We start from the raw sequence: 23,078 nt of genomic DNA, 5'->3' as shown, positions 1-23,078 counted from the left end.
AGCACCCAGCCCTGCCCAACCAACCAGACCACGGCACTAAGTGCCTCAGCCAGGCTTGGCTGCAACACCTCCAGCCACAGCCACTCCACCACCTCCCTGGGCAGCCCATTCCAATGCCAATCACTCTCTCTGCCAGAAACTTCCTCCTCACATCCAGCCTAGACCTGCCCTGGCACAGCTCCAGGCTGTGTCCCCTTCTTCTGGTGCTGGCTGCCTGGCAGCAGAGCCCAACCCCACCTGGCTACAGCCTCCCTGCAGGGAGCTACAGATAGCAATGAGCAAAGTTGTAGACAGCAATGAAGCCAAGCCTGGATGGGGCAGTTAGTGCCATGGTCTGGTTGACTGGCTAGGGCTGGGTGCTAGGTTGGACTGGATGATCTTGGAGGACTCTTCCAACATGGTTGAGTCTATGATTCCTGTCTCAGAGTGTTTGCAGTACTTCCTTGGGCAGGAGTACACTGGACAGTGATGAGCAAGGAAAGGCAACGGGGACACAGTTTAGCAGAAGCCACAGACCATGCTCATCCTCCCAGCTCATCACACATGGAAAGGATAAACAGCAAATCAAAAGGCATGTTCAGAAAGGAAAGCTAGAAGTAGGTCACAGCTCTAGATCTGCAGCATCCTCCTAAACAGAGAACAGAAAGAGAGAGATGAGGTGCCTGAAGGAGAGGAAAAGAAGCAAGAAGTCAAAGCTGGCACTACTGGCAGAGCACAGACAGGAGCTGGCACCTCTCATTTAATGGACCAGATGGAGAAGGATTTCACCATTTAGCTCTACCCAGCAGGCAAGACCAAAGGATTTGATGCAACAAGATGGGCATGAGAGAAGCTCAGGTGACTGATTGGATCTGAAGGGGAACACAAAGCTGGAGAACATCATTAATTGAAATGGTTGTACTTGGAAGGCACAAGATACTTCCTCTGCAGGGCAGAGCCTATTGTTTCTGTTGGCCTTCCACATTAGGCTACACTAGAAACCAATTCCAAACCCCAACTGTGGAATCACTGACTCTGGCTTCCTAAAGAGGCAAGTCAAAACCTGTGTGCCAAAAGAAGGGCTCTCAGCAAACAAACAGCTCTAGCTCATCACACTTCAATACTTGACACAGAGCTAGCACAGCAGGGGGAGGCCAGCCCCTGAGAAGACAACATTTAATGAGATCACAGAAATACTCTGCCATATGGATAAGCAGCAAGCAAGACTGTGGGAAGTGGGAAAAAACAAGGCCCCCCCTGAAAAAAACAACAGAAGCCTGGTCATGAAGGAAAAGCACAGCAGCTTGGAGCAAGCCATCCATGCCTGCTCATGTGCTTAGGTGAACGAGGCAAAACAAGAGCAGGCTCTGGCACTTCCAGATCCACTATGGATCAAGAGCAGTGTGGGCAGCAGGGCAAGGGAGGGGATTGTGCCCCTTGGCTCTGCCCTCCTCACACCCCACCTGCAGCCATGGGGGCAGTTCTGCAGCCCCCAGCACAAGCAGCACAGGGAAGTGTTGGAGGCAGTGCAGAGGAGGCCACCAAGGTGCTGAGAGGGCTGCAGCAGCTCTGCTGTGAGGCCAGGCTGAGAGAGTTGGGGCTGTGCAGGCTGGAGAGGAGAAGGCTTGGAGGAGCCCTTGGAGTGGCCTTGCAGGATCTGCAGGGGGCTGCAGGAGGGCTGGGGAGGGACTATTGAGAAGGTCTGGGAATGGCAGGAGGAGGAGGAATGGGTTTGAAGTGGCAGAGGGGAGATGGAAAGTGGATGTTAGGGAAGGGTTCTGTGCAGTGAGGGTGGTGAGACACTGGCACAGGCTGCCCAGGGAGGTCGTGGAGCACAGAAGCACCCAATGTGATCTTTGATCCCATTGGGTGATTCTGTGCTCCACGACCTCCCTGGAGGTGCTCAAGGATGGGTTGGATGAGGCCTTGAGTGACCTGTTCTAGTGGGAGGTGTCCCTGCCTATGGCAGGGGATTCGAACTGGCTGATCCTTGAGGTCCTTTCCAACCCTGACTGATTTTGTGACTCTGTTTAGATAGGACAAGGGCAATGGTTTGAAACTGGAGCAGGGCAGAGTTAGGCTGGGATCAGGAGGAAGTTCTGCACAGTGAGAGTAGTGAAATCCTGGACCAGGCTGCCCAGGGATGTGCTTGAGGCCCCAAGGCTGGAGACTGGATGTGGCCCTGTGCAACCTGCTTCAGCTGGGGGTGCAGGGAGGTTGGCCAAGCTGCCCTTTGAGGGTCTTTTTCAACCCAGAGTGCAAGCTGTGAAGCTGAAATCTCTACCTGCATTCTGTTGTCTGTTTTTCCTTCAGTCATTTAATGGCAACAGTCTCCTTGCTTACCCTGACAGCTGTGGCAACACTGAAACAGATCCTGCAGCTGATGAAGACATCACAATCGTGTCAGCTGGCTCTGAACTTGCTCCTGGGGCTTTCATAGGCACAGCAGCTTGCTCAGGCTCAGAGGGGGCTGTGAGCACTGAAGAAAGCTGAAGGTGATTAGGGAGAAACAGGAAATCACAGAGAGCTTCTAAAGCTCCCAGTGCTCAGCCCACAGCAAGCACAGCTGGAACTCCTTACAGACCAGCACAGGAAACCCAAAGCTTGGCAGTTTTATGTACTCAACATCTTTATGCTCCTGAAACAGTAAAGCAAAGGCAGGATGAAACTGCTCCCTTAGACCTTATGAACTCCAGAACATTACCAAACCTCACCAGTGGTGTTCATGGCACCCAGATAAGGTCACACATGACATGGGTGGCCACCAACAAAACCTCAGAGTCACTTATGGTAGCAGAGTGGGTGGGCCACAAGAGAAAGAACAGCACCAGCTGAATACTGCAGTGATAAAAGTTTGCCTTGGGTAGCGATTGGTGAGGAAGGAACAACTTCCAAAGGACCATTACCCCCACAGCATCTCTCTGGACACAGAATCAATTCTATTAGTCCTTTACCCACCTATAGCACTTTCCCCACTTTTATTAACCCTTTACCCACATTTACTGGCCCTTTACCCACCTTTACTAGCTCTTTACCCACCTTTACTGGCCCTTTACCCACCTTTACTAGCTCTTTACCCACCTTTACTGGCCCTTTACCCACCTTTACTAGCTCTTTATCCACCTTTACTAGCCCTTTACCTAGGGAGAAACTGAATTAAATCCAACAAGGGCAAGGGTAGAGTCTGGCACCTGGGAAAGAACAACCCCAGGGAGCAGCACAGGTTGGGGACTGACCTGTTAGGAGGCAGTGAAAGGGAAAAGAATCTGGGGATCCTGGTGGATGGGAGGGTGCCATGAGCCAGCAATGTGTTCTGGGGGGCCAAGAAGGCCAAGGGCATCCTGGGGTGTATTAGAAGGGCTGTAGTTGGAACATCATGAGAGGTTCTCCTGCACTTGTACTCTGTCCTGGTGGGGCCACGACTGGAATACTGTGTCAGTTCTGGGCCACTCACTCCAAGAAGGATCTCAGGGATGTTCTTGAGAGAGTCCAGCACAGAGCCACAAAGATGCTGAAGGGAGTGGAACATCTTCCATATGAGGAGAGCCTGAGGGAGCTGGGGCTTGGGGCTTGGAGGGAAGGAGGCTGAGAGGTGACCTCAGCAGTGGCTATAAAGATGTGCAGGTGAGTGGCAGGAGGCTGGAGCCAGGCTCTGCTGGGTGATGCCAGTGCCAGCACAAGGGGCACAGGGTGGGAGCTGAGGCAGAGGAAATTCCAAGGATACATGAGGAGGAATTTTTTCCCTGTGAGGGTGCCAGAGCCCTGGAACAGGCTGCCAGGGGGGTTGTTGAATATCATCTCACCTGGACATGTTCCTGTGTGATCTGATTTAGGTGATCTTGCTCTGGATGAGCTCTGAAGGTCCCTTTCAGCCCCAAGCATTCTGTGGTTCTCTGCCAAAGTCCCAGGACACTGCTTCTATTAATGACACTAAATGGATGAAACTCTTCCCAATTACATGAACCAACTCCTGAACAGGAGTAGCCAGAAGTAGGAGAAGGCAGAGAAAGCTCTTGTCAGTTTCATCAGCATTTCACTGCCTATAAGAAAGCAAATGTGCCAGATGCAGGAAATCACCCAGAGGCTTCAGATGTCACATCAAGTCCTGTCTGCTGGAAACAACAGAGCTCTGCTGGTCAGAGCAAAGAGGCAAAAAGAAAAGAGACTTAAAAATCACCATCTCCAGAAGTCTCACTGCTAGGAATTTACCTGAACTTGGACTCTTTAATCACTGCTGAACCAGCAAGCTCCCACTGTGCAGTGCAACCACCTCCTAAAGCCAAGAATCACAGAATCATAGAACCAACCAGGTTGGAAGAGAGCTCCAAGCTCAGCCAGCCCAACCTAGCACCCAGCCCTGCCCAACCAACCAGACCATGGCACTAAGTGCCCCAGCCAGGCTTGGCTTCAACACCTCCAGCCACAGCCACTCCACCACCTCCCTGGGCAGCCCATTCCAATGCCAATCACTCTCTCTGCCTCACATCCAGCCTAGACCTGCCCTGGCACAGCTCCAGGCTGTGTCCCCTTCTTCTGTTGCTGGCTGCCTGGCAGCAGAGCCCAACCCCACCTGGCTACAGCCTCCCTTCAGGGAGCTGCAGACAGCAATGAGCTCTGCCCCGAGCCTCCTCTGCTGCAGGCTGCACACCCCCAGCTCCTAAAGCACAGCCTCCACTTCCAAGGACACCAAAGCTCTCTTGCTGTCACCTAGGATTTGCCCCAGAGCACAGTGCAGTCTGGCATGTTGGCCTGCAGGGAGCACAGGATGTCCAAGCCACTGAACTGTCAGCCCACAGCAGACCCAGACATGCTGGAGGGAATGCCCCTAACCAAACTGCAGCACAGCACCACTGCAGTCTGCTCTGAACAGGATTAGTTAGAACCTTTTAGCAGCAAGGTTTGTGATTCATGGACTCACAGAATGGTTTGGATTAGAAAGGAGCTTAAAGATCATCCCGTTCTAGTGCTCCTGCTGTGGGCCAGGACACCTTCCACTAGCCCAGGTTGCTCCAGGCCTACATCCAGCCTGGCCTGGAACACCTTCAGGCAGGAGGAATCCACAACCTCCCTGGGCAACCTGTGCCAGTGTCTCACCAATCTCAGTGGAAAGAATTTCTTCCTCATCTCCAGTCTAAATCTGCCCTCCTTGAGCTTCAATCCATTCTGTCTCCTATCACTCCAACCCTTGTAAAAGATCTTTGTGGCCTCTTCTAGACTTGCTCCAGCAGCTCCACGTCCCTCTTATGCTGGGGGCATCAGAGCTGGAGGCAGTGCTGCAGGTGAGGTCTGAGCAGAGCAGAGCAGAGGGGCAGAATCCCCTCCCTGTGCTGCTGCTCTCCCTGCTCTGGCTGCAGCCAGCACACAGCTGGCTCTGGGCTGCCAGTGACCAGTGCAGCTCCTGGGCACTCTGGCACCAACTGACACCCCCAAGGCCTTCGCCTCAAGGCTGCTCTCAGCCACTGTCTTCCTGGATTTGTGCCTGGGATTGCCCTGGCCCAGGTGGAGGACCTTGCACTTGGCCTTGTTGACCTTCCTGAGGTTGGCTTCAGCCCAGCTCTGCAGCCTGTCCAGGACCCTCTGCATGGATGCTTTTCCTCCAGCGTATCAAGCAGGCCACAAGCTGCTGAGAGTGCCTCAGTACCAGTGTGCATGTGGCTGACAAGGATGTCAAACAGTACTGGTCCCAGTACTGACACCTGAGGGACACCATTTGTCACTGGCCTTCATTTGGACACTGAGCTGTTGGCTGCAAGGCTCTGAGTGTGGCCATACAGCCAGTTCCTTGCCCAGCCAGCAGCCACCACTCAAGGCCACACTTTCCCAATTTTCCAGTGCTTGTTGCAAGTACTGAAAATGGAGTTTGCCTCCACTGTGTGGCTCTGATGTGGCTGAGGGAGCTGGGGGTGTGCAGCCTGCAGAAGAGGAGGCTCAGGGCAGAGCTCATTGCTGTCTGCAGCTCCCTGAGGAAGGTTATAGCCAGGTGGGGTTGGGCTCTGCTGCCAGGCACCCAGCAACAGAAGAAGGGGACACAGCCTGGAGTTGTGCCAGGGCAGGTTTAGGCTGGATGTGAGGAGGAAGTTGCTGGCAGAGAGAGTGATTGGCATTGGAATGGGCTGCCCAGGGAGGTGGTGGAGTGGCTGTGGCTGGAGGTGTTGAAGCCAAGCCTGGCTGGGGCACTTAGTGCCATGGTCTGGTTGCTTGGCCAGGTCTGGGTGCTAGGTTGGGCTGGCTGAGCTTGGAGCTCTCTTCCAACCTGGTTGGTTCTATGATTCTTGGCTCCTTATCTCTCACTGACAGAGTGCCTGTTCTTCTTGTGCCTCCTCATGGGTTTTTAAGTGCTGGGTTTTTTTTTCCTCCCTAGCAGGCAAGTTTCAGTCACAGAGGGTGAAGTGGTGACTCTGTGTTGAAGAGTTATTTTCTTTCACTGACAATAAGAATGCAGTCGTGGTCAGGGTAGTGTAGAACTGATCTCTGAGGGAACTGGGAAACTGCTGAACCTCATTCTGCCCTTCTTGATCCTGCGTGTGCTTACTCTTGACACTGCAGATCTGCTGCAAAAGTAGGCTCCTTCTGAGCAGGCAGCATCTTCTTGAGCACCTCCCCTGCAAAGAGAGGCTGAGAGCCCTGAGGCTACTTAGTCTGGAGAAGAGAAGGCTGAGGGGATTTGATAAGTGTCTATAACTATCTGAGGGGATGGTGTCAAGAGGAGGGGGCCAAGTTCTTTTTAATGGTGTGCAGTGATAAGCCAAGGAGCAATGGATGCAAACCTGAACATAGAAGGTTTGAGCTCAACATGAGGAGAAACTTCTTTACAATGAGGAGCCCTGGAACAGGCTGCCCAGAGAGGCTGTGGAGTCTCTTCTGGAGACTTTCTAACCTCACCTGGATGAATTCTTGCTGCTAAAGGGTCCTAAATAATCCTGTTCAAAGCAGACTGCTGCTTCATCTCATACAAGTCAGCCTTATGCTAAGAAAAGGAGCAATAAAACCTCCTTGCACAATCCACATTCAAGTCAACCACACAGAGAGAGCAGCTCCTATCCACATCCAGAGTCTCCTCACCAAACACATTTGCTTTTGGTTGATCTCAAAACATTTACAGCAGCCTGGAGAAGGGAGGAAGTTCTTTAAAACAAACATCATATAAAATCTGGAGCAGTAAGAAGAAAAATGAAAGCATTAGGAAAGAATGACAAAGCACAGGGGAAAAGAATTCCACTGCTGCCAGTGGTTTCAAAAGCAAACATCCACCTCTAAGCAGCAAGGCTTAAGTCATAGAGAACAACATAGCATGTGACTTAAAGGCTGAAATCACACAGTCACAGAATGGCTCAGGTTGGAAGTGACCTCAGACATCATCTACTCCAACCCCACTGCCATGGGCAGGGACACCTCTCAACTAGACTCAGACCTTGCAAGGTTTCATCCACTTGGCCTGGAACATCTCCAGGGATGAGGCAGCCACAGCCTCCCTGGGCAGCCTGTTCCAATCTCACCAGCCTCACACTGAAGAACTTCTTCCTCAGCTCCAGCCTAACCCTGCTCTGCCTCAGCTTCAAACCATTCCCCCTTGACCTGGCTCTGGACACCCTCAGGAGAAGTCCCTCTGCAGCCTTCCTGCAGGATCCCTTCAGGCACTGGCAGGCAGCTCTGAGGTCCTTCCTGAAGCCTTTCCTTCTCCATGCTGCACCCCCCCAGCTCCCTCAGCCTGTGCTCACAGCTGAACTGCTCCAGCCCTCAGACCATCTTTGTGGCCTCCTCTGGAGTCATTCTAACACCTCTGTGTCCATCTTACGATGAGGACACATCCCCATCAGAAATGCAAGCCTAGTGAAGAAGAGGCAAATGCTCACCTGTGTATAGAGAAGGCAGCAACAGACCTAATGAGGGATGCAACAGCTCCAACTTTAGCAGCTTCCACTGCTCCCTGCGACCTGTACCTTACAGTTTCACCATAGCTGATGAAAGGCTCATTGTAGACCACAATCTTCCCCTTGGCCTCCTTAGCTCTTCTGTGCAGTTCATCAAAGGAGGTGACCACTATGACCTCTGCCACGATTCCTGAAAGAAAGCACCACAGTGGCTTTAGCACTGCTTGCCTGCAGCTCTCCTGCAGCCACTGTTCACAGGCAGCAAGGGTATGGACTGCAAAGAACACAGGACATCAGATTTAACCAAGACTGGAAAAGGAAGGCCACGTGAAATGCTTCTCAGGGCTGGCACTGAGCAGCTGCAACAGCACTGAGAGTAAACTACACAGTTCTGTAAACCACCACAGAACCACAGAATGGCTCAGGTGGGGAGGGACCTCTGAGATCATCTCCTCCAACCTCCCCATCATGGGGGGGCTCAACTAAATTCAGCTGCTCAAGGCCTCATCCAACTTGGCCTGGAACACCCCCAGGGAGGAGGCATCCACAGCCTCCCTGGGCAGCCTGTTCCAGAGTCTCACCAGCCTCACACTGAAGAACTTCTTCCTCAGCTCCAGTCTAACCCTGCTCTGCCTCAGCTTCAAACCATTCCCCCTTGGCCTGGCTCTGGACACCCTTAGGAAGAGTCCTGCAGCCTTCCTGCAGGACCCCTTCAGGTACTGGCAGGCAGCTCGAAGGTCCTCTCAGAGTCTTCTCTTTTCCTCAGCCTGTCCTCATAGCAGAAGTGCTTCACCTCTTGGACCACCTTTGTGGCCTCCTCTGGCCTCACTCCAGCTGCTCTGTGTCATCCTCATGCTGGAGAAAGCAGAACTGGAACTGGCACTGGAGGTGAGGTCTGAGCAGAGCAGAGCCAGGTATTAGAAAGCAGCAATAAGACCTCCCTGGAGCCTTTGCTTTCTTCAGGCTGCACACCCCCAGCTCCCTCAGCCTATCCTCAGAGCAGAGCTGCTCCAGCCCTTGGATCATCCTTGTGGCCTTCTCTGGACTCACTCCAGCAGCTCTGTGTCCTTCTCATGCTGGGGACAGCAGCACTGGAGGCAGAACTGGAAGAGGCAGGTCTGTATTAAAGCATAACTGGAGGGGGAAGAAGGACACAAGGAACCTCTGCAAGTGCCTGTCCGTGCTCATCTCAAACACAAACCCATCTGCAAGAGCTGCCTATGGGATTCATAAACCCAGACAGGAATCTTTTCATGGCACTGTTTTGATATGTTGCTCAACAGCTCAGCTTAACATAAGGCAACTGGAATCACAGAGGTTTAGACTGAAATGCTTACAAAAACACTGAAGCAGTTTCAACAAGTTTTACAGCACAAAAAACCCCAACCAACCACCCCAACACCCCCCAAACCCAAACCACCAACAGCAGGAGGCTCAACAAGCTGAAGTGCAAGGTGCTGCAGATGGATCAGGCCAGCCCCAGGTACAAAGCCAGGCTGGGTGCAGAGTGGGATGAGAACAGCTCTGAAGAAAGAGACTTGGGGGTGCTGGGTGCTGAGCAGCTCCCCAGCAGCCAGCAGTGCCCTCATGCAGCCCAGCAGGCAGCTGTGTGCTGGCTGCAGCCAGAGACTCCAGGGCAAAAGAGGGGATTCTGTCCCTGGGCTCTGCTCAGACCTCACCTCCAATGCTGCCTCCAGGTCTGCTGTCTCCACGAGAAAAGAGGACACAGAGCTGCTGGAGTGAGTCCAGAGGAGGCCACAAAGATGGTCCAAGGGCTGGAGCAGCTCTGCTGTGAGGACAGGCTGAGGGAGCTGGGGGTGTGCAGCCTGGAGAAGGCTCCAGGGGGACCTTAATGCTGCTGCCAGTGCCTGAAGGGATAGAATCATGGAATCGTAGAACGTTTAGGTTGGAAGAGACCTCAAAGCTCAGCCAGTTCCAATCCCCTGCCCTAGGCAGGGACACCTCCCACTAGAAGAGGTCACTCAAGGCCTCATCCAAGCTGGCCTTGAACACCTCCAGGGAGGCTGTGGGGCACAGAATCACCCAATGTGATCTGTGATTACACTGGGTGCTTCTGTGCTCCACAACCTCCCTGGGCAACCTGTGCCACCCTTACTGGAAAGAACTTCTTCCTCACATCCAGTTTCAATCTGCCCTCTGCCAGTTTAAGCCCATTCCTCTTCACCCTGCCATGACAAGACCTTGTCAATATTTCCTCCTGTAGGCCCCCTTCAGGAACTGGAAGGAAGGCTGCAGAGGGATTATTCCTAAGGGTGTCTAGAGCCAGGCTAAGGGGAATGGTTTGAGGCTGAAGGAGAGCAGGGTTAGACTGGAGTTGAGGAAGAAGTTCTGCAGGGTGAGGCTGGTGAGACTCTGGAATAGGCTGCCCAGGGAGGCTGTAGCTGCTTCCTCCTTGGGGGTGTTCCAGGTAGTACTCTAAGGACTAAGTGGCTGCCCCCTCCCTGAGGCTATTCAAGGATAGGTTGGATGAGGCTTTGTGCAACCAGCTCTAACACAGTATCACAGTATTACCAAGGTTGGAAGAGACCTCACAGATCATCAAGTCCAACCCTTTACCACAGAGCTCAAGGCCAGACCATGGCACCAAGTGCCACGTCCAGTCCTGCCTTGAACAGCTCCAGGGACGGCGACTCCACCACCTCCCCGGGCAGCCCATTCCAGTGTCCAATGACTCTCTCAGGGAAGAACTTTCTCCTCACCTCCAGCCTAAATCTCCCCTGGCACAGCCTGAGGCTGTGTCCTCTCGTTCTGGTGCTGGCCACCTGAGAGAAGAGAGCAACCTCCTCCTGGCCACAACCTCCCCTCAGGTAGTTGTAGACAGCAATAAGGTCTGCCCTGAGCCTCCTCTTCTCCAGGCTAACCAATCCCAGCTCCCTCAGCCTCTCCTCGTAGGGCTGTGCTCAAGGCCTCTCCCCAGCCTCGTTGCCCTTCTCTGGACACGCTCAAGCATCTCAATGTCCCTCCTAAACTGGGGGGCCCAGAACTGAACACAGCACTCAAGGTGTGGTCTAAACAGTGCAGAGTCCAGGGGCAGAATGACCTCCCTGCTCCTGCTGGCCACACCATTCCTGATGCAGGCCAGGATGCCACTGGCTCTCTTGGCCACCTGGGCATACTGCTGGCTCATGTTCAGGTGGGTATCAATCAGCACCCCCAGATCCCTCTCTGTTTGGCTGCTCTCAGCCACTCTGACCCCAGCCTGTATCTCTCCATGGGGTTGCTGTGGCCAAAGTGCAGCACCCTGCACTTGGAGCTATTGAACACCATCCCCTTGGACTCTGCCCATCTGTGCAGGTGGTCAAGGTCCTGCTGCAGAGCCCTTCTGCCCTCCAACCCAGCCACATCTGCCCCCAGCTTGGAGTCATCTGCACACTTGCTGATGACTGACTCCATGCCCTCATCCAGATCATCTATGAAGATGTTAAAGAGGATGGGGCCCAGCACTGATCCCTGAGGCATACTGCTAGTGACAGCTGCCAGCTGGATGTGGCACCATTCACCACCACTTTCTGGGCTCGGCCCTCCAGCCAGTTCCTAACCCAGCAGAGAGTGTTGCCATCAAAGCCTCTAGTTGAGAGGTGTTCCTGCCCATGTACTAGGAAGAGTGTGTCCAGGTGTGTCCAAGACCAGACTGGATGAGACCTTGAGCAGCCAAGTCTAGCTGAGAGGTGTCCCTGCCCGTGGCAGGGAGGTTGGAGTCGATGATCTCTGAGGTGCCTTCCAAACGATGCCATTCCATGGTTCTGTGTGGGAATACAAAGTGAAGAAGGATGTGGGAATGGAGTGAAGAAGGATAATAAGAGGCAGATGCTGACCTTGGTTCCCACCTTATCTCAGACAGGACAGATAACAGACACCTCGTTAATGAGGAAAAGGAGGCGTGGTTTATGCTGATGGAGTGGGCTGTCCTTGACTAATTATGCTAATGTGTAGGCCTGTGCCTCGTGGCCCCAGGGATATATTGAGGGCTGAAATGATCAATAAAGGTCTCTGGCATAATCCACATTGAATGGTCTGGAGCCCATGTGGCCTTGCCTTTGATCACATCGGTCTGGGGGGCCTTGACCACTGCAAGCTAAGCAGGGCTCTGCAACACCTCAGCTAAACCAGGTGCTTTGCAACAGCTCCCTGATTAGCTAGGGGGTCAAACTGCCACCACCTTCACACAAGCAAGGCTGGAGCAAATTTCACTGACAGTTCAACAAAGCACTCTGCAACTCAACCACAAAACCTAGAAACAACTCTGCTAGGACATCCTCTTCATCCTGATATGATCTGAGCTTTAAGGCAGGAAAACACCACCCAGAAGCCAGAGACTGTTCCTTTGCCTCAGGAAGGCTGCACTCTAGAGCTGGTTCTACTTGTCCCTCTGTCTTTAAGATCCAAGGGCAGGGTCACTCCCCACTAGGGGAGGAAAAAAAAAGCCCAGAGTGCAATTTAAAACAGATGCCAAAAAATGGATCCTTTGATACTTTCTGGTCAGACATCTGCTAAACTCCTACTTCCCTTCAATTATGGCATTGCCAAAGCAATAATTATATCTATTTTCCTCGGAGTTTTGGACTGCCAGAAAACAACCCAGAGCTCTGTAAGCTTTGCCAGTTTGGAGCCAGTGGAAAATGAGACAAGGATACTAAATATGGTAAACTTGCAGTTGGTCACCTCCCTACACTGAGCCTATTCAGTCCTGGTTGTTGCCTTGGAATCTTCTTCCCGCAGGAAGGCTGAGGAGAGACTATTGACAAGGTAATGGCAGGACAAGGGGGAAAGGGTTTGAAGTGGCAGAGGGGAGATTGAAACTGGGAGTTGGGAAAGGGTTCTGTGCAGTGAGGGTGGTGAGACACTGGCACAGGTTGCCCAGGGAGGTTGTGGAGCACAGAAGCACCCAATGTGATCAAAGATCAGAACACTTCCAGGGAGGTCGTGGAGCACAGAAGCACCCAATGTGATCAAAGATCAGAACACTTCCAGGGAGGTCGTGGAGCACAGAAGCACCCAATGTGATCAAAGATCAGAACACTTCCAGGGAGGTTGTGGAGCACAGAAGCACCCAATGTGATCAAAGATCAGAACACTTCCAGGGAGGTTGTGGAGCACAGAAGCACCCAATGTGATCTTTGATCACATTGGGTGCTTCTGTGCTCCACAACCTCCCTGGAGGTGTTCAAGGCCAGCTTGGATGAGGCCTTGAGCAACCTGTTCTAGTGGGAGGTGTCTCTGCCTATGGCAGGGGGTTGGAAGTGGCTGATTCTTGAGGTCCCTTCCAACCTAACTCATTCTATGATCCTATGCTCATACACACCTGGACTGCAGTGCAGGAACCACTCCTGCTAGCTCAGGTTAGCACATTTGTTGTCCCAGTCTCTGCAGCAGCATCACCCCAGTGGAATCATCTTGGAGACTACTGGGTTTTGCCCAACTCTCTGAGCAGTGGTTCACTCTCAGGAAGCACTGGGCTGAGTTTCCTTGGGCAGAAGGGAAAGCAAACTCTGACTTGCCTACACCCAAAGCCTGGTTTCTAACTACTAGGGGACTGCTGTGTTAATAGGGAGCCCTTCAGAGCACTGGCTCAAGGAGCTGAGCTCCAGGAGGAGCTCTGAAGGTACTGAGTGACACTGAATCCAGCAAGAAGTATTAAGCCCATCCAGAGAGAAGCAACATTTTAGGTTGCTGCCATTGCTTCCTATTTTCCTTGGCTTATTGTGTCTTAAGCTTGGGGGGAACAGGTTTTGGGAAGGGAGGAATGCAGTGAGAGGATGAGAAAGCAAGAAATGGTCTCAGGTACCTCCTGCTGGGACAGAGGAGTCACCTCCTCTCATCTCCATTCTCCTAGCCTAAAAGACAAAATGTTCAGCCAGTGCTGGCCCCTGGCTCCAAGCAGGCATCAACAGTGCCAAGGAAGGGGCCTGGTAGGGCTCTTCAGAGGCAGTGGTTTGCAGACCAAGGTGTATGAAATGCACCCTGATAGGAAGATGGGTTTGGAACACAGAGGATGTTGTGTTGTGTATTGAACACCAGAGGCAGCTCTGGAGGTCCTAGCAGAACCCAGGCACCAAGGACCAGGTCTTGGAGGAGACACCTGAAAGCCAGTCCTTGGCCTTTCAGGCATTGCTCTAGCAAAGCTCAGCCCAGCAGCAGATGTCTCTGGTTTGATCCCATGCAGCAACAGCAGCACAATGCCAGGAGAATCAGTATCAAGCATCTCTTCTTGAGCTGCTTCATTTTAACCACAGGATGACTCAAGTTCCCACAGCTTCTTGGCCAAACTAGGACACATCAGAGCTGCTGATAGTCCCTCTCTGTGGGAAGCTGACCAGCTGTTTCCAATGGGATACAGGGCAGCTGCCTATCCGTGCAGGAACAGGGCATGGTCACAACTGGGGCTCAGAGCAGCTGGGAAGGAATTCCTCAAAAGCAAGGAGGTGGTGATTGTAACAGGCACAGAGTCACAGAGTGTCAGGGGTTGAAAGGAGCCTTCAGAGATCATCAAGTCCAACCCCCCCTGCCAAAGCAGGGCCACTAAGGGCAGGTCACACAGGAGGACCTCCAGGCAGGTTTTCAAGCTCTCTAGAGAAGCACTGGTGGGCAGCTCAGCCCATCCTGCAGAGATAATGGTGCCAGAAAAGCTCCTTCCAGGGACTGATGGTGGCCTACAGCTTCTCCCACTCTCATTAAAGCCCAGAACAGGCCACAACCCCTGACAAAAAAAAAAACCATAGGCCTGGTGGGGATAGGGGAGCAATGTGCCCCAGCCTCGCTGAACCTGCCACAAGGTACCTCCTGCTGCCTCCTGCACCAAACTGTTCCCTGTGCCAGGCCAGGTCAAAGACTCTCTCAACAGCAGGGTCTGGTAGGTGGAACAAGGCTCACAGGGGTTTCTTCACCCCAATCTCTGCCACACATTCATAGAACCAACCAGGCTGGAAGAGAGCTCCAAGCTCAGCCAGTCCAACCTAGCACCCAGCCCTGCCCAACCAACCAGACCATGGCACTAAGTGCCCCAGCCAGGTTTGGCTTCAACACCTCCAGCCACGGCCACTCCACCACCTCCCTGGGCAGCCCATTCCAATGCCAATCACTCTCTCTGACAACAGCTTCCTCCTCACATCCAGCCTAGACCTGCCCTGGCACAGCTCCAGGCTGTGTCCCCTTCTTCTGGTGCTGCTTGCCTGGCAGCAGAGCCCAACCCCACCTGGCTACAGCCTCCCTGCAGGGAGCTGCAGGCAGCAATGAGCTCTGCCCTGAGCCTCCTTTTCTGCAGGCTGCACCCCCCCCAGCTTCCTCAGCCTCTCCTCACAGGGCTGTGCTCCAGGCCCCTCACCTGGCAGCCCACCCCCCAGCACACCACTCACCCTGCCCTGAAAGAACACCTTTGTGCCCAGTGCTGGGGCAAGTGCTGGCTCTAGGACAGATGCTTTGCTGAGAAGCACACCTTGCAGTTTCCTGCTCTGGAGAGGCTGGCAAGCAGCAGCCCTCCCCAGGCAGTTCTGGCAGGCAGGAGCCCAATTCAGCTCCCAGAAGAATGAAAGCAAAGAGCTCAGCAGGGAGCAGCTACCTCACATAACCTCCTGAAGCACAGAAACCTGTCACAGCTTGCAGAGAGCAAGATGAGCCCAGCAGAATCTGTAGGACAGATTTCAAAATCAAAAGGTAAATCATTTAATCAGAATGATTCCAGCCAGGGTAAGGAACTGTTTGCTCTTCTGTGAGGGATCTTAGTGCCAGGCAGCCTTCCACACAGACACACAGCAGGAGTCAAGGCAAAGTGAAAAGCTGAGGAGGAATAAAGTTGGGGGTTTAATAGAACTCAGTATAAATCAGTGCTGGATACACAGAACTACAGAATGCCAGGGGTTGGAAGAGATCTCCAGAGATCATTGAGCCAAATCCTCCTGCCAGAGCAGGATCATCCAGGACAGGTCACACAGGAACACATCCAGCTGGGTTTGAATGAGACTCCACAGCCTCACTGGGCAGTCTGCTCCAGGGCTCCAGCACCCTCACCATACAGAAGTGTCTCATGTTGAGGTGGAACCTTCTGTGCTCCAGCTTGTACCTATTGTTCCTTCCCCTATCACTGGGCACCACCAAAAAGGGACCAACACCTTCATCCTGACACCCATCCCTCAGATAATTACAGACACTGATCAGATCTCCTCTCAGCCTTCTCTTCTCCAGACTAACCAGCCCCAGGGCTCTCAGTCTTTCCTCACAGCAGAGATGTTCAAGTCCCCCAGTCTCTCCACCGGACTCTCTCCAGCAGATCCCTGTCTCTCTTCAACTTGGGATCCTAAAATTTGGCAGAGTATTCCAGGTGTGGTCTCACCAAGACATCACCTGCCATAGGTACAAGCCTGACCATTCAGTGATGAGTACAAGGTCTTTACAGACAAAGAAGGACATCAGGAGCCTCTGTGAGCCTTCTGAAACACAGCCACTCAGTGTTTCTCTAAGCCAAACAAAGGCAAACTTAAGAGTAAGGCCAGGCAAGGGTATATAACAACAGAGCTAAGGACCACAAGCAAGGAACTGGCTTCTTGGGATGTGCAGACAGAGCCATAACAGCAGAGGTTCTGCACAGATACAGAGATCAGCAGAAGCAGACAAGAGGCTTCTCGGGACGTGATGAGAAAACCACATCAGAGACTGCAGCCAGCACAGAGCTAAGAAACAGGAGTGCACAACAGACCTCCTGGGATATGAAGATGTTCAACACCACACTGCAGATTTCTTTGCAGGTTCACTAACTCTTCATAGGTGCCAGCTGGAGCAGAGAAGCTGCCACAGACACAGGAGGGGAAACTTTCCCTGTGAGGGTGGCAGAGCCCTGGAGCAGGCTGCCCGGAGAGGCTGTGGAGAGTACTTCCTGGAGCCATTCAGAACCAGTCTGGCTGTGTTCCTGTGTGAGCTGCCCTGGGTGCTGCTGCTCTGGCAGGGAGGTTGGTCCCTTTCAACCCCCTCCACTCGCTGATTCAAGGCAAGAGACACTTCACTGCAAAAGAAGAGTTACCTTCCGGAGGGGTTGCAACGCTGCTCCCAAGTCCCAGCATAGCAATGCTGTGATTCCTGGGTTGGAGCATCACTGCAAACTCTTCTCCTCTTTCCCAGTGTGGCACTGTCACGGGCTCCAGGTGCACATTCTCCAGCCTGTCCTCCTGCAGGGCACTGAACATGTACTTGATGCCTGCCTCTAGATTTGTCGAACCACTCAGCCTAGGTCCAATGGTGTCAGCAAACACTGCCAATCGTTCATAGGATCTGTTCTGAGCTTTCCCATGGACAGCAAGGTCAATAATAGCTTTAGCAACATCTCTGTAGCCAGCTATCTCCTTCTTTATGGCCTCAAACGTCCGTGGGTAACTGAGACCTCTTCTCACTGGCTTCCCAGTATCCCACGGTAAGAAAGCCTCGAGACAGATCAGCAATAGGTGCTTCATCTTCTCCTCTGGCTTCTTGGCCACAGTTGGCCTGCTGGAGACACAAAGAGAAGAGAAAGACAATATAAGTAATTAAAATAATAATAGTAATAAATCATACTGCTGCCAGCAATGGGTTTTTATTAATTGGATTGGCAGGCAAGGGCAAAATCAAATGAAATTAGCTTCGATCAGAACTGGCAGGAGAGCAAACTCAGAGACACAGGAACTGAAAGCAACTGAGTGAGACAACCAGAGCACAGCACACAGTCTTTGTTGTGATCTTCAGAGACATCCCTGGCATGCTGCATCTCTCCAATACCCATGTCCTTCACTGCAGCAAAACAGGAGCCAGCAGTGTGCACTTGCAGCCCAGAGAGCAAGCAGAGCCTGGGCTGCAGCAGCAGAAATGTGGCCAGCAGGGCCAGGGAGGGGATTCTGCCCCTCTGCTCTGCTCTGCTCTGCTCTGCTGAGACCCACCTGGAGTACTGCATCCAGCTCTGGAGCCCCGATGACAAGAGGGCTGTGGAGATGCTGGAGAGTGTCCAGAGCAGGGTCAGGAGGATGCTGAGAGGCTGCAGCAGCTCTGCTGTGAGCACAGACTGAAAGAGTTGGGGCTGTGCAGGCTGCAGCAGAGGAGGCTCCAAGGGGACCTTCTTGTGGCCTTCCAGCATCTGAAGGGGGCTACAAAAAGCTGGGGAGGGACTTTTGAGGCTATGAGGGAGTGTCAGGAGTGGGGGGAATGGAGCAAAGGTGGAGGTGGGGAGAGTGAGGCTGAAGGTGAGGAGGAAGTTGTTGAGCAGGAGAGTGGTGAGAGGCTGGACTGGGTTGCCCAGGGAGGGGGTTGAGGCCCCATGGCTGGAGGTGTTTGAGGCCAGGCTGGCTGAGGCTGTGTGCAGCCTGCTCTAGGGTAGGGTGTCCCTGGGCATGGCAGGGGGGTTGGAGCTGGCTGCTCTTTGTGTTCCCTTCCAACCCTGACTGATTCTATGACACTATGAAAACCCAGGCCTGTTACCATCCAAGAGGAGCTTTTCAGCCAGGAGCAAGACTTGCCACAAATGCCAAATCAAATGTCTTGACACAAAAACATGTCCACAAAACCATTTCTTGAACCATTCAGGAATAAAAGGGCTTCTTAACCCCTATCTTCATAACCAGGGAAGCTGCACTGTTTCCAGGAATTGCCCCAAGATGACAGAATCACAGAAACATTTCAGGTTGGATCTTCAATCACATTAAGTGATTCTGTGCTCCACAACCTCCCTGGAGGTGCTCAAGACCAGGCTGGATGAGGCCTTGAGCAACCTGTTCTGGTGGGAGATGTCCCTGCCTATGGCAGGGGGGTGGAAGTGGCTGATCCTCGAGGTCCCTTCCAACCTAACTCATTCTGTGATCCTATGCTCATACACACCTGGACTGCAGTGCAGGAACCACTCCACTGCTAGCTCAGGTTAGCACATTTGTTGTCCCAGTCTCTGCAGCAGCATCACCCCAGTGGAATCATCTTGGAGACTACTGAGTTTTGCCCAACTCTCTAGATAAATGTAAATGAACTCAGTAAATGAACTTCACAGCCACAGAACCACAGATGTTAGGGGTTGGAAGGGACCTTCCAGAGGTCATCCAGTCAAACCCCTCCTGAAAGAGCAGGACCACCCAGGGCAGCTCACACAGGAACACAGCCAGGTGGGGCTGATGTCTCCAGGGAAGGAGAATCCACAGCCTCTCTGGGCAGCCTGCTCCAGGGCTGTGGATTCCTCACAGGCAAAAGTTTTCCCTCCTGTTCCTAGGGCACCTCCTCTGCTCCATCTGGCACTCAGTGCCCCTTGTGCTGCCCTTGGCTAGCCCTGAGCAGAGCCTGGCTCTGTGCTCCTGACACTGCCCTGCACAGCTTGAGCACAGCACTGAGGGCAGCCCTCAGGCTCCTCTGCTCCCAGCCCCAGCTCCCTCAGCCCGTGCTCAGCAGGGAGGTGTCCCACATCCCCAGAGGAAAACTAAACTAAAAGACAAAGCTAGCACAAGAGGACAGTGGCAGGGATTGGGTGGGTCTGGTTACTCACTGCAAACACCCTTCCAGGCAGCACACTCCTTTCTCCCAAACAGGCGCTGCAGAAGCCACACAGCAAATCCTGAGGCTGGTTTTGGGGCCCTCACTCCAAGAACGTTGAGGGGCTGGAAGGGGTCCAGAGAAGGCCAACAAATCTGATGGAGAACAAGGCTGGTGAGCAGCAGCTGAGGGACCTGGAGTTGTTTAGTCTGTAGAAGAGGAGGCTGAGGGGAGACCTCACTGCTCTCGACAACTCCCTGAAAGGAGGTGCAGTGAGGTGGGGCTGGGCTCTTCTCTGGAGTATCAGCTGGCAGAACAAGAGGAAATGGCTTGAAATTGTGCCAGAGGAGACTTAGGTTAAAGAAAAACTTCTTTGCTGCAAGAGTGGTCAGGGATTGGAGCAGGCTGCCTGGTCAAGGTGGTGGAGTCACTCTCCCTGGAGGTGTTTCAGCAATGCATGGCCGTGGCACTCTGGGACATGGTTTAGTGGCCATGGTGGTGCTGGGTCACTGATTGGATTTGATGATCTTAGAGAGCTCTTTCAACTGGAACAGTTCTACAGCTCTATGATTCTCCCAGCCCTAGTGGTGCACCTCATTCCATGGCTCTTTAGTACAAAACATCTTCTAAACTACGATCCCAGGCTCACAGGATGTCAAGGGTGGGAAGGGACCCAAAGAGATCATCAAATCCAACCCCCTTGCCAGAGCAGGACCACACAATCTAGCTCAGGGCACACAGCAACACATCCAGACAGGCCTGGAAAGGCTCCAGAGAAGGAGACTCCACAGCCTCTCTGGGCAGCCTGTGCCAGGGCTCTGGGACCCTTCCAGGCAAGTTCCCCCTTGTGCTGAGCTGGAACCTCCTGTGCTGCAGCTTCCATCCATTGCTGCTTGTCCTGTCCCAGGGCACAAGTGAGCAGAGGCTGTCCCTGTCCCTTCCTCCCTGACCCCCAGCCCTCAGCTATGAGGGCTCTATCATCTTAATCATCCTCAGCTATGACAGACATTGCCCAGATCCCCTCTCAGCCTTCTCCTTTGCAGACCAAGCAGCCCCAGGGCTCTCAGCCTCTCCTCCTCAGGCAGTGCTCCAGGCCCCTCAGCATCCTTGCAGCCCTCTGTTGGACTCTCTCCAGCAGATCCCTGTCCCTCTTGCACTGGGGAGCCCAGAATTGGATGCAATATTTCAGATGTGGCCTCCTAAGGCAGAGAAGAGAGGGAGGAGAACCTCCCTGGATCTGCTGGACACTCTTCTTAATCCTTACCATTGGCCTTCTGGGCCACAAGGGCACATTGCTGCCCCATGCAGAACTTGTTATCCCCCAGCACTCCCAGGTCCTTCTCCATGGGGCTGCTCTCCAGCAGATCACCTCCCAACCTGTACTGCTGCAGTGTTTATGCCTCCCCAGGTGCAGGCCTCTGCATTTGTCCTTGTTGACCCTCCTTTGGTTCCTCTCTGCCCACCTCTGTCTGTCCAAGTCTCACTGAACGACCACTCAGCCTTCAGAGGTCTCAACCAGGCCTCCCATCTTCATATAGCAGACAGCAGACAGGGGAGCTGCTGCTTTAGAATCATAGAATCAACCAGGTTGGAAGAGACCTCCAAGATCATCCAGTCCAACCTAGCACCCAGCCCTATCCAATCAACCAGACCATGGCACTAAGTGCCTCATCCAGGCTTTTCTTGAAGACCCCCAGGCACGGTGCCTCCACCACCTCCCTGGGCAGCCCATTCCAATGCCAATCACTCTCTCTGTGAAGAACTTCTTCCTAACATCCAGCCTAGACCTACCCTGGCACAACTTGAGACTGTGTCCCCTTGTTCTATTGCTGGTTGCCTGGCAGAAGAGGCCACCCCCTACCTGGCTACAATGCCCCTTCAGGTAGTTGTAGACAGCAATAAGATCAGCCCTGAGCCTCCTCTTCTCCAGGCTAAACAGGCCCAGCTCCCTCAACCTCTCCTCATAGGATTTGTGCTCCAGGCCCCTCACCAGCTTTGTTGCCCTTCTCTGGACACCTTCCAGCACCTCAACATCTCTCTTGAATTGAGGGGCCCAGAACTGGACACAGTACTCAAGGTGTGGCCTGACCAGTGCTGAGTACAGGTCAGGTTATTTGCAGAATAACCTCCCTTGTCCTACTGGCCACACTGTTCCTGATGCAGGCCAGGATGCCATTGGCTCTCTTGACCACCTGGGCACACTGCTGGCTCATCTTCAGCTTACTCTCTATCAGTACCCCCAGGTCCCTTTCCTCCTGGCTGCTCTCAGCCACTCAGTCCCCAGCCTATAGTGCTGCTTGGGATTGCTGTGGCCAAAGTGCAGAACCCTGCACTTGGCCTCGTTAAATCTCATCCCATTGGCCTCTGCCCACCCATCCAGCCTGGCCAGGTCCCTCTGCAGGGCTCTCCTACCTTCCAACAGATCAACACCTGCTCCTAGCTTGGTGTCATCTGCAAACTTACTGATGCTGGACCCAACGCCCTTGTCCAGATCATCAATAAAGATATCATCATGCTCTTATCCAAAAGAGCTTTAGCACACCCAGTCTGTAGCCAGGCAAACTGATGTTGCCACCATTAGAATCATTACAATACAAATGACTTAAATGCAAGAGATGCAAAAGTGTGGGAGAAAGAGGATTAAAGAAACCCCAAAGCTCTCTGGCAAGAACAGCGTCAGCAGCAATGGGATCACCGACAGAGGAGCCGAGGGAACAGAAACAGCATAAACAAAGCTAAGGCAATGCTGCTTCTCCAGCGTGGCAAAGCTCCCCCAAATCCCAGCTGAAAACACAGACTAAAGGATACAGAGAGTTCACAAGAGTGCTGGTTATGGGAAATGAGGAAAGCAAACAACAAACTCAGGATATTAACCACTTCATTGCTCGAGAGCTGCTAAATCTGCAGAGTGTCTGCCCATTTCCTACCCATGTAGCATTTGATGTCCCTCCAAGGAAGGCAGAAATCCTTGAAATCACATGGTGGGTCTGATAACATGAGAATAGACTGAAAAACCCCAGGGCAGCAAACTCAGAGTGGGCTGCAGAGTGATGTCTGATACACTTAATAGCATCTGAAAGCAAGTTTGTTGTGACAGCTGTGGAGTAGGATGGCTGCAAGGCTAGGTGGACTTGCACTGCCTAAAAATAAAGGCATGGAGTTCTTCCATCTCTTAGAAAGAGGGCAGGGGGGAAAGCTTTATGATCTTGTAGAGTGAAGCAGACATCCCTCAAAGCCTGCTTTTCCACAGTTGTCAAGATGCCTCACGTGGGAGAATGTTTTAATCCCTTGGAAAATCTTGGCTTTGGGAACAGTCAGAGGATCACGGAATGGTAGGGGTTAGAAAGGATCTCTGGAGGTTGAGTCCAACCTCCCTACCAGAGCAGGTCACACAGGAACACGTCCAGGAGAGGGTTCTGAAAGTCTCGAGAGAAGAAGACTCCAAAACCTCTCTCACTGACACAATGAAGTGCTTAAAAGGAGCCTTTCTGGCTCTGCAGCCAAGGTGAGGACATGATAGGGACACAAGACTTTGAATGCAAACTAAATCAGATTTCTTGGACCAAAAAGTCTAAAACTCCTAAGAAACACCTGAGATGCTGTTGTATCAACTTCAGAAGAACTACCTTCATTTGCTACAGCTGCAAATATGTCACACAAGAGCAGAGCAGATTTAGACTGGATGTCAGGAACAAGTTCTGCACCATGAGGGCAGTGGAATGCTGCAACAGGTTGCTCAGGGAG

At 52.8% G+C, this 23,078-nt stretch overlaps 1 protein-coding gene across 1 annotated transcript in view; it reads right to left on the bottom strand.

Moving 5' to 3' along the window:
- CPQ (carboxypeptidase Q) overlaps window positions 1-17,335 on the bottom strand; it is a 78,281-nt gene extending 60,946 nt beyond the window's left edge. Inside the window, exons 1-2 of the mRNA XM_064153990.1 lie at window positions 16,882-17,335; window positions 7,833-8,040 (exon numbers count right to left, since the gene is read on the bottom strand). Of these exons, the coding sequence (XP_064010060.1) occupies window positions 7,833-8,040; window positions 16,882-17,308 (635 nt within the window). The 5' untranslated portion in view covers window positions 17,309-17,335. The remainder of the gene's footprint in view (window positions 1-7,832; window positions 8,041-16,881) is intronic.
- Window positions 17,336-23,078: the final 5,743 nt, after the last annotated feature.

Source organism: Pogoniulus pusillus, chromosome 14 (assembly GCF_015220805.1).
Source record: "Pogoniulus pusillus isolate bPogPus1 chromosome 14, bPogPus1.pri, whole genome shotgun sequence".
Lineage (NCBI taxonomy): Eukaryota > Metazoa > Chordata > Aves > Piciformes > Lybiidae > Pogoniulus > Pogoniulus pusillus.
Note: the sequence above shows the minus strand (reverse complement) of the source record. Positions and strands in the feature narration are given on the sequence as shown.